Below are 11774 nucleotides of genomic sequence, written 5' to 3'. Positions count from 1 at the left end.
TGCTGGCGGATCTAGAATCAAATGTCAGGGGCAACGTTCAAATTTTTTTTAACCGTGTTTCATATTGTGTAAACTAAACAAAAATAGAAGCACGATGATAAATAAATTTAAACACATGGGCTTCATATTTCTCTCATTCGGTTTTTGAAAGTCTTAAATCGAGCCATTACATCCTCTTTTTTTACTTTATCAAGAGTTTCACTTTCGACCGCACAAATTAAAGCATTGTTCAAATACTCATAACCCATTCGACTGCGCAAATTCGTCTTGATAAACTTCATATTAGAAAAACATCTCTCAACGGTTGCGGTTGCAGCGGGTAAAACCATCGTTAGCTTCAATATACGATAAACCAAAGGAAAAGTGACGCGTTTTCCAGTTTCCACCATTATACGAGTAAGGTCACATATTCACCCAATTTTGCAAATTTATCATATTAATTTAAAGTGTCGTAAAAGGTCGTGAGATCACCCGAAACACACCCTCTTTCTTCATTACTAATGTCATTCAGATACATATTAGAAAATGCCACTATCTTCGATATGTCAAACTTAGAAAATGAATCGCAAGGATTTGAACCGGATATATTAATAATCAAACTAGTTGAGATCTCACTAAATCTATTTCCAAGTTCTTGAATTCGCATATCCAAAAGGTATTAAAAACTTCAACCTCAAAATGATGTCGATTAGTAATTATATTCTTTCGGTTTCGTTGATTACCATAACTTTCCGTCATATCTAACATCTTCATATTGTTTTTCTCACAAAAAGATGTCACTCTAGCCAACATATTGTCAAACCCGTTTTGTCTTAGATTATTCAATGTTCGGTTTGTCTCGCTTATCGTTTAACAAGTCTTGATTTTTTTAAGACATTTTGATAGAGCATTTGTGAGGCCTAAAATATCGTCTAACAAGTGTATATATATATTATTTTAAGTGTAACATATATTATTTTACAGGTTAACAGGTTTTATTGGTTGGGCTTTACACCTTTATTTGAGCTTTAGTTGGGTTGAATTTTTAAGTTGGTTAGCTTAAAACGCATAGGGATAACGTTATTTTTTTTAGGGATAACGAAACACGAAAACCGACCTAAAATTATTTTTTTACACACTACCGACGAGAAGTTGAGGGGTAGCGGAGGCTACCCCTAGTGTTAACATACATCCGCCACTGATGTTGCATGTTGTGTGTTGTATGCTTTATGTTAAATGTTGTTGGATATATAATGAACATTTCCTGTCGTAGTGAAATCCAAACCAATCCGATTCTTGAAAGATTGATCATGTATAAGATAACAAATAAGGATACTTACATTTAATCAGCACAAACTCACCAGGCACTCAATTTAATATCCCAACAATTGCTAAATCAAAGAAGCTAATTAGTGTAGACTACTTGACTTACCCCTTTATTGAGCCTGGTACAACATGTTTACGCCCAAATGTCGCATCACTATCACCACCGCACCTCCACCACATCCGTTGTTGCCACGACCACCATCACCACCACCACCATTGCCATGACGTTGCCATGACTCATTTTGTTACATGTGTTAACCAAACAAGACATATGAATAATATTAATGATCCATTTAATTCGCTTGTTCATTCCATTATCTCTTTGTTTCATTACCTGATACCAAACAACCACTTAACTAATAAGTTAAATAGGGTGAGCAATAACCGAACCGCGCACACCCTTAAGTTAAATAAAACACAAGTTATAAAGTAATACTAAATCACTAAACATATTTATAATTTTATTTTTTAACAATAAGTCAATAACTTAGATATCTAAAGCCATATGATATAGATGGGAACAAACAAGAAGATTTTGTTACGTGAGTACCTAACAAAGTACGTTATTATTGGTCATAACTTAACAGTGACTTCAATATGCGGATTGTTTTATGTTCTCATATAATTTCTCCTTATATATTTACGACACACTCTGCTTACAATTACACACACACACTCATCGTCCCATCCGTCCATTCTTCTTCAAATCCCCGATCCGATCGATTCATGCCAACGTTCACACAGGATATTGTTGCCTGGTACGTATATCATATACTCCGTTTACTAATATTATTGCTGTTAACCCATTTGTGTAACCAAAGGAAAAATGCAACAAGTCTTTGCTACTTAGTAGCTAGGTATTTAAATATTTAATCATGTTTTTTTTTTCATAAAGTTATACGTCAATTTAATGTTTTGTTACTGTGTACAGTTTGTGAGGTACGTTATATTGAACCTAAGTGTCACATTAATCAACAAGAAAGTAAAAAATCTTGTGTTACTAATTCAGATCTATATATATGTATATACTTACTAATGATTCTGCTTTGAATAATATTATTCAGACACCAACCAGTGATCTGAAACAGATGGTTTCTTTTTCCAATTTAGGAAGAAGCAACCTCCCGGTCTCATTCCGCCGCCTTCAAATTTCATGTGCTGTAAGTGTTTACAAATATTAATCTTTTAATAAAAGTGATTTAGACGCTTGTATGCATTGAAAAATAGATCTTAACGACTTTCAACCCATTTGACTCTCTCATTTTGGTTGATGTGTATTTGTAAAGGGTACCCTTATGTTGGGCCTTATTTGGCAGGCTCTGGCCCGCCCCAACTCGGCCCGCTAGGAACTCATTCTACACATATTTTTTTCAGGCAAAGCCGGAGACAGTGGAAAAGGTTTGCAACATTGTGAGAACACAACTGGCTGTAAAAGATAATGTTGCGGTTACCTGTGAATCAAAGTTCATTGAACTAGGTGCTGATTCACTTGATACGGTAACTCCAAATTAATAAATGATTAAAATTTATGTTATAGGTTCACTAGAAACTATAAACTTGTATAATTCTGTTATTTTTTGTTTGCAGGTTGAGATTGTGATGGGGCTTGAGGAAGAGTTTGGTATCACTGTGGGAGAAGAGAGTGCCCAGAGCATAGCCAGTGTTCAAGATGCAGCCGATCTTATCGAGAAACTCGTTGAGAAAAACAATGCATAATATATGATTAGAAAGATTCATGTCTTTTGTTTTTGTTTACTTTTAGCTGTTTCTTTGTTGCACACGTGTGTTTTGGAATGCTGGTAGTTGTTTTTAAGGTTAGATGGTATGCTGGTTATAGAGTTAGATTTTAGTCCTTTTTGAAGAACTTGCTTTGATTATGCTACTTGGCTTGACATAATTAAGTCTTTATCTTTTTTTATATACGAAAATTCACATGTGAATTTGCACTTACTAACATTAGTTTATATATACATGTAATAGTGCGAGTGCATACGTTACAATATATTATTTCTCTAATTAAAATAATGGCAGATAAGTAATCTATTTCTCTTCTTTGATTCAAGATAAACTATTGTCAAACAAGACTCGGTTCATTAACTTTAATAGTGTCAATGGATTGAATTAAAGCAATTTGCTTCCTTAAAGATGCAAGTTCTTCACCAGCATCACATATAACTGCAGATTGTCTGCCTGACAAACGGCCCCTTCCATGCTGTCTAAATAATCCTAAATCCATCATTTAAATTATGCGCGTTAATACACTGATTGACCAATTTTGACCACACTCGACAACGCAACTTCCAGGCCTTGAGAAGACAGGAATACAGCCAAAACCTCTTTCGAAACCTGTCTTATAATTTCTTCATTCGGTAAAGGCATATATGGGTCCACTGGAGTCAACTCACAACTGTGTGGTCAACGAGTCGACACACATCTACAAGTTACAAATGCAACTGCTAAATAGCTAGCAATTAATTCCAAACAGGAGTCCGGAGTAATGACCCTTGTCCCTCCATATAATAATCTTCAGGTGAAGCGTATGCAGTTGAAAAGTAATAGCTAAGACGAGTACATAACGTTTTTACAGTAAAGTGCACATTTATGAATATGTATGATTTAGTTTGCCTAGTTGCTAAAATTCCATAGAGTTAACTAATTTAGTGAATTTACATGTGTACATAACTTGGAGTGAATAGTATGTTCTTTAGTTAGATAAGCTAAACATTACATGTGATAGTTAATGTGGAGTTGCATGTGATTGAGGACAATGACCATAATGAGGTAATGAACCTCACATGATATTGAAAGAAAATTAGGCCTTCAAAGGGACCTAAGTTTTAAAAGTTATGACTTTCACAATTGCGCCAATGAACCATATAAGGATGTTTAAAGGAATTTGATCTTCATAAATAAGATGGTAGCGTCCAAGGAGAATATTCAACAAGAATTTTGGGCCTAATTGAGAATTATTAATATTCAAACGGTAAAAAAAATAGATAATTTTTTTTAAGTCCTCCCTAATGGCTATATATTAATAAATACTAAATGAATGCTCGAGCAATGGGGCATGGAATAAAAATCCTGGTAATCATATAACAATTATGGATGCTCAAGGTTTGTTTGAAACCTTAAAAACGTTTAAACCAATAATAAGTTTTTGTCAGTCAGTTCTAAATGTTCAAACCATGGCAGACGGTTTGGTTTACTGTTGATACCAAAAATCGGCCATATAAAACTAGATCGGACAATAAACTTATTACTAAAGCTCAATGCGTGAAATCAAACCATTATTAACGATTCAATTTAAGTTTTCAACGATTCAGTTTCGATTTTCAATGATAAAATTCGAACAAACGATATCAAAGAGTTTATATTGCCACACGACCATTTAAACCAACCATACTTGTCAACTGTCCTATAACATAAACAGGAAATCGCCACACGATACGTGTTGGGTTGGGTTCAAATGATATAGAACCAACAAACACTTGACTAAACTAAACTAATCTGGTCCGGTTCCAAACTCCGAAAATAGAACCAGTTCCGTTCAGTTCAGTTTAAATATGTTTGACGTATCTTGACTTTTAACAACCCGACCAAAATAATTTCTCTTCTCTAGTAAAAAAAATGAAACTTGGAAGGTAACAAAATCTGAGGAATCGCCGTCCGAGGAACAAGTCAAAAACATCCACCCCTAGTCACCATCCTCATACCATATAATAATATCTCCATCGATTACTCTTTCAACTCAAGATCCATGGCTTACAGTGATCCTAGCCAGAAGATAGACTATGTATTTAAAGTGGTCCTCATCGGTGACTCAGCTGTGGGTAAGTCACAGATACTTGCTCGTTTCGCCTGGAATGAGTTCAGTTTGGATTCCAAAGCCACTATTGGCGTTGAGTTCCAGACAAGAACTCTTGTTATCCAGCACAAGTCTGTCAAAGCTCAGATCTGGGACACTGCAGGCCAAGAACGGTATTCAACTTTTCACATCTTCATTTTATTTGGGTTTAGTTTGTTTATTTGTGATGTGGATCTTATGATATTTGGGTTTGCATGTACTTGATCCGCCAGTATTGTAGACGCTGATCGGGTGGTGGGGCAGGGACTAGCGATTAATCGGGGTGGGAATTTATATGTTATTTTTCAAATACACACATGTATATAACTATAAAATTTTCAATTATGATCGATTTTGACCAAATCGCGACTAGTCAGTGGGGGTACTAACTAAAGATTAAAATCGGTGATAATTGGCGCGATTTTATAACCATAGTGCTAGGTGTAGGTGCTCCAAGGTGTGCGAATCATGAACATGAGGCGCAAGTCTATGTATAACTAACTGAATAAGTTTTATTTTCAACCAGAACTGCTACATAGAATCCTATTTATTAAGTAAACCTTTCATAGGTTTCACATATGAACCTCCTACGGACCGTAGTTTTGACCAAGTTTGACCTCGGGTTACATGAGGCACGTCTTCGGCCCCCTTTATGTGGTTTCCTCACCTCACGCATTTTTCTTTTTGAAACCAAGTTTGTTGATTGCTAGGTTTTTGAGTGATGGATCGAGGAGTCTTTGGAAAATCTACCAACTCTTTTGATTGAATCTTTGAGATTTCTAGTCGCATTTTTCTCTGTTCTGGATTAATCAGTTTTTTTTTTTATTTTTGACTTAAGTATTTGTGTGCTATGGATACAACAATTGTCGTATTGGGTGGACCCCTGGTTGGTTTATCGTCTGTTTTGTAAACAAGACTGATCTTCCTTTCTTGCCTGTGATCTGATTCATTGTGATTTATGAATTGTTGACGGGGGGGTTGGTTATAAGAGTTTAAAACCTATTCTAATATCATCTTTTTGTGTTTTTCAATGTGTGTATGTATATATTTCAAAAAGATGATGATGGTCTATTTGTTTTTTGATCACTCTACTATAGTATCAACTGTGGGTGTAAATAAGTCTGAGCTTGGCTTGCTTAGCTTATTCGAGCTCGGCTCATTTAACGTACGACAACTCGAGCTCAGCTCGTTTTGAGCTCTATTTCTAAAGATCGAACTAGCCTCTTTAGTAGTTTTCAAGTTTGAGCTTTGGCCTGAATTATTTATTAATTATTAATTATTTTATTATTTTTTGTAAAAAATTATATACTTATAATTAATTTATTTACATTTATTGCTATAATTCTTATATATAATACAATTTTAATTATTTAGTTATTTTTTATAATTTCATACATAATAATTATTATGTAAATACATATTTAATATATAAAATGAAAAATTTACAAATAATAGGCTTTGTTCAGTTGTCCTAGCTCTTGAACCTACTTGGGCTTGATAAGTGAAATCAGGTTTGGGCTCGTTTGTTGAACAAGCCTAAAATTAAGCTTGAGCTCGTTTAAGCTTGACTGAGTTCAGCCTTTTTGCGAACCGATCTTGAGTAGCTCATGAACAACTTGGCTCGTTTACACCCCTAGTATTAACATTGGGATTTTCGTTAACTTTGAGATACATGATTATGTACGATCTTCTTCATTAGGCCCAACACCATGCTTCCATGTCTTTGATATAGTATTTTCTCCATCCAGGGTTTACACACTTTTTACCTGATATATGATATGATAGTTTAAATAAGTATGTTCATCATCCATAGCCAATCTTGTTGCAACATGTGAAACCGTTATATGTAAATCAATCATGTAGTCATTGAGATCAAGATTCTGGAGTAGAAAAAAACCTCTAACGAACGCATAAATACAAAGGAATGGAATTGAGTTCTATTCTGGTACATGATTGAACAACCGTCATTTGGTACTAAATCTTAATTTTGTTGATGAACAGGTACAGAGCAGTGACAAGTGCATACTACCGGGGTGCAGTAGGTGCCATGTTGGTCTATGACATAACCAAACGCCAAACCTTTGACCGCATTCCAAGGTGGCTAGAAGAGCTACGCAATCACGCAGACAAAAACATTGTCATTATTCTAATTGGAAACAAATGTGATCTTGAAGACGCACGCGCGGTCCCCACAGAGGACGCCAAGGAGTTTGCTGAAAAGGAAGGACTATTCTTTCTAGAAACATCCGCACTCGAGTCAACAAACGTAGAGGATGCGTTCTTGACTGTTTTGACAGAGATTTTCAGAATAGTCAACAAGAGTTTGACCGCAGACGAGGAACAAAATGGCAACCCGGGTTCGTTGGCTGGGAAGAAGATTATTGTCCCGGGTCCTGCACAAGTTATTCCAGAAAAGAAAATGTGTTGTAGTTCTTAAGAAACATATTTTGGAGATAAGAATATCTGATTGTTATGAAGAGAATTTATTTTATTTTGTTTTGTTTGTGGGTGGTGGTGGTGATATTTTTGTGCAAATTCTTTGATTGATGTATGGCTGATTGCAGAGAAGGCACCATGAATGATGATGATGATACCATGTTACCATTTGTGTATGAGAGACTTTATAATTTTGTTATTATCTAGATGTTTGTTTTATTATTGATGGGTGTATGTATATTGCTAGGCCCGTAAATGAATCGAATTAAACCGGACAAGACCTTGTTTGTATTTGTCCGCTAAGCTTTTGCTAGACAAACAAACGGTTTATGAACGATTTATCAAACAAAATTTTATGTCTGTGTTCGTTTATTAAAGAATTGAGCTTATTTATGTTTGTTTGTGATCGGTCATTAATTTTATTTTAGTTTTGTAATGACGTATCTATATTGCAATGATGATAAAGCTGGATTGATTGGTCTAACCGGTTGACTAGGCCTTGCGTCTTTATTGGGTCGACTGGGATGAGTTGAACCAATACTGGTTAAGTTGTTTATACCGTTTTTGAGTAATATTTTTTAAATACGTTTTTTTTTTATTAGAAGATTTAAAGTTTAACCCCGGCACCTATCAAACTGTTAAAACAAAAGTGTGTCTTCAACGAATCTATGAAGATGTCCCAAATATGCTATTATGAGTTTTGATGTGTTTTATTTATGTTAAAATCATTTTTTGAATGGCAACACTAGCATGTGAGTTGTGTGTATGTTAAACTTTTCTAGCGTTTATGCTATATTATTCATGATGCTCGATGAGTTTTCAGACTGAGCCAAGCTTAAGCTTAAATTTAAACTCAGTTATGTGAATTCAAGCCAAGCTGAGGAAACCCTACTTGGCTCGGTTTGGTTCATGAACAACCTTAGAGAGGACTACAACTTTATAGGTCTGTTTGAAGTGGTGAAGCAACAATTGTGTTTGGGTCCGGGCGACCACGGTATTAGGTTGGCGATGATCGAAGAAGTATGTTGGAAATATTATGTAATAATTATTATTAGATATCACTAATAAACTAATTATTAACGAGTTCAAAGAGTAAGATGAATTTGATATTTATACTTTAAAATGTGTGATTAAGAACTTGAACTTTGGTGAAATGGAAAATGAGTTTGTCTCACATTGTTCGAAGAAGAAAATAAGTGGTTTATAAGGAGGATGGCTCACAAGATTATATTATTGTATGACAAGACACACTTGGTGGCATCAACAAGAGTTCGTAGCACCCGACGCGCACGGGCTTGGGCGATGGTCGCGATGTGACGCTTTGATGGCGCACTTTACATGTGTTGTCACCCGATGTTGTGAGTGGTGAGTCAGCACGCCACGTGTCAGCGCCTGAGCTCATCTAAGTTCAGAGAGTGACATGTGTCCGATGACACATCACACTTCACCTACTATCTATATATATTATTAAACCAATAGGCTTTAACTCAACTTCCCTCTTCCTATTGGTTGTTTCTTAAACTTTCCATCTATATCTACCACCTCTCTAATTTTCATTTAAATAAAATAAATCAAAATTAAATTAAAATAAGATACAATCAATTCTCTTTAACGATTCTCTTTAACTTTAATTTAATAATGATTAACCAAATTATTTATTAAATAATTACAATTTTTATTATTTATGTTTTTTTTTATTATTTTGTACACTATAATATAACTTAACCTAGAAACCCAAATCAATTTTCCTCTTTCACGCCTCCATTCTCATTGACGATTCCATCATGTTCCACATATCAATACCTTCAATTCATTTATCTGTCAAATTCACGGTCCACCATCGATGAAGGTGCTCACCATCAACGTTACCTCCGGTCAGTTTAATCATCAGGCTTCGTTCCAGGTTTAATTTATTTGAGATAATTAATTGATATTTCATCCACTGGATTCAATATAAAACAACCTAATATACAGAGATTGCAGATTTAACTTTACTATAAATATCAATTTTTGTAATCAGTTTCTGTAAATTAGGGATAAATTTTCCATTTGATTAAGGAATTCTTTAATTACGGAATTTCTATATTTTAATAAATTATGATATATCATTTGATTATTTGATTAAGGTTTTGATTAAGTATTATAAAGGGTTACTATAAATACGGATTTTGACCGATTGACTAATTCAAAATTAGTCAATCAAAGATTTTAATATATGAGACTGATTCCAATTTGAAATATATGTTAATTTATAATTATTATTATTATTACTACTTATCATATGTTATATCAATGACTCAATTTTTAAATTGTTGTTTATTATATTAAAATTGTGTTATTGTTAATACATAAAAAAAATTACTTAGTTATTTTTACACAGCTTGTATCAGTTACTTAATTATTCAAATGCTTATTAATTGTATTATGTTGACTATTTTTATAAATTTCAACCATATGATTCACAATTTAAATATATCATAATTGATTATAATTTTAGATATTAGATATACGGTAATTGATAATCATTCAAGATATAAGGTAATTATTTAATTGATTGAGATGGTTTGGACATGTAAAGAGAGTGAAGATTGAGATGGTTTGGACATGTAAAGAGAAGACAGACGACGAATCCTGTTAGATCCGTATAAAACATTACTATAGAAGGGAGGAGGGGTAGAGGACGACCGAAATTGACTTGGGATGAGAGGATTAGGCATGATTTGATAGACCTAAACCTCTCCGATGACATGGTTGAGGATAGGAATTCGTGGAGAAGTAGAATTAAAGTTAAGGATTTTTTAGAGAGAATTGAATACCTTAGGGCTTAGACTTAACTTATTTAGGCCACATACCATAATGGTATTTCCCTTACATATATTATTATTATTATAATTATTATTAGCTTTTATATAGCTGTTAAACTGTGATCTTATTATTAATATTATTATAATTAGTAGTAGTTTTTATATAACTGTTAAACTTTGATTTCCTTTATTTTGCTTTATTTTCCTTATTTTGCTTCATACACATGTACTTAGAGCCGAGTGTCTCTCTGGAAGCCACCTCTTTATTCCTTTGGATAGAGGTACGGTGTGCCTACATCCCACCCTCCCCAGACCCTACTTATAGCTTTGCTGTCGGTGGGATTTTACTGGGCATGATTGATTGATTGATTGATTTAATTGATTGAATTGATGATTAATTATATTCATGTAAATAAAAAAAATTAGTAACTTATTATTCCGCATTAAAAAGTTAATTCCGTATGTTTAAATATAGTCTAAAATTAAAGATTTGAATTGAATTATTTTATATTTATAATATACTTTAACAACATTACATTTTAGTAATTCAAAATTGAAAATCCTTTAATCCTCATTCCTTAATTCATCGATGATTTAATGTAATTGAAGTTTCCTAATTTTATGTTTTTAATTAATTCCGTATATACATTCCTTCTTTATTCATTCCTCCCAAAATTTAATCCTTTACTATAAACTATATATAAATACCTCACTTTCACACAATAATTCTTACACTATCACACCAAATTGAGCTAAAACGATTTTTTTGGTTTCTAAGGTTTATATTTTTGTTGTTTATTCTTCATTTTGTTTTTTAGTTTTTGGTGTTTAAAAGTGTCATTGTTCAGAAATTAATGTTTTTTTTCACCACCAGGAAGATGGAGCCAACAAACCTCACAATATTGAACCAATTGGATGCGCTAAAAGTGATTGTGTCCTCAATGTGCATATTTTGAAACAATGGCGTCTCAAGGACAATTCAAAGCCTAGAGAAGTTTGGTCGATATAAATGATTTTGCAAGACGAAATGGTATACTCAAAGCCCGGACCAAAGTTCTGTTTAGTCCAAATAATATATTGTTTAACATTTATTTAATTTTATCATTTCAGCTTATGGCTCCCAACTAGAATAGCTAATGTCATGGATGGAGTATTTGCTGCAAAAATGTAATTTAATGTATACTGAAAATTTAAATAATTTACTTTCGATTATACTCGAAAGTTAATAAGTTTTGTATTAAATACACATTAACTTATTTGACCAATTTAATAAGCTGTTTATTACTTATTTCAAATTTATATTTAAAAAATCTTAGATATTCACTATAATTACTTATTTATGGTAATTATTGATTATCTTTAGTTTTAATGATACATTCCAATCA

At 33.3% G+C, this 11774-nt stretch overlaps 2 protein-coding genes across 2 annotated transcripts; both read left to right on the top strand.

The window, feature by feature from the left end:
- The first annotated feature begins 2393 nt into the window (after positions 1–2393).
- Positions 2394–3021, top strand: LOC143597780 (acyl carrier protein 1, chloroplastic-like). The gene is made up of 3 exons (XM_077076182.1): positions 2394–2465; positions 2680–2802; positions 2893–3021. The coding sequence occupies exons 1-3, from the start codon at positions 2394–2396 to the stop codon at positions 3019–3021; spliced, it is 324 nt and encodes a 107-aa protein (XP_076932297.1).
- A 2032-nt stretch (positions 3022–5053) lies between these two features.
- Positions 5054–7737, top strand: LOC143597784 (ras-related protein Rab11D-like). Its single transcript, XM_077076183.1, has 2 exons — positions 5054–5283; positions 7151–7737. The coding sequence occupies exons 1-2, from the start codon at positions 5063–5065 to the stop codon at positions 7584–7586; spliced, it is 657 nt and encodes a 218-aa protein (XP_076932298.1). The 5' UTR covers positions 5054–5062; the 3' UTR covers positions 7587–7737.
- Positions 7738–11774: the final 4037 nt, after the last annotated feature.

Source organism: Bidens hawaiensis, unplaced genomic scaffold (assembly GCF_021521415.1).
Source record: "Bidens hawaiensis isolate Kalapana, Puna unplaced genomic scaffold, B.hawaiensis_p1.1 tig00049037_1, whole genome shotgun sequence".
Taxonomy (NCBI): domain Eukaryota; kingdom Viridiplantae; phylum Streptophyta; class Magnoliopsida; order Asterales; family Asteraceae; genus Bidens; species Bidens hawaiensis.
Note: the sequence above shows the minus strand (reverse complement) of the source record. Positions and strands in the feature narration are given on the sequence as shown.

Bases quoted from the DNA above. Each gene is read 5' to 3' on its own strand.
- LOC143597780 (XM_077076182.1), top strand. From the start codon at position 2,394: ATGGTTTCTTTTTCCAATTTAGGAAGAAGCAACCTCCCGGTCTCATTC. The intron at 2,466-2,679 runs GTAAGTGTTTAC...TATTTTTTTCAG, and splicing joins GCCTTCAAATTTCATGTGCT to GCAAAGCCGGAGACAGTGGA. The intron at 2,803-2,892 runs GTAACTCCAAAT...TTTTGTTTGCAG, and splicing joins GTGCTGATTCACTTGATACG to GTTGAGATTGTGATGGGGCT.
- LOC143597784 (XM_077076183.1), top strand. From the start codon at position 5,063: ATGGCTTACAGTGATCCTAGCCAGAAGATAGACTATGTATTTAAAGTG. The intron at 5,284-7,150 runs GTATTCAACTTT...GTTGATGAACAG, and splicing joins GACACTGCAGGCCAAGAACG to GTACAGAGCAGTGACAAGTG.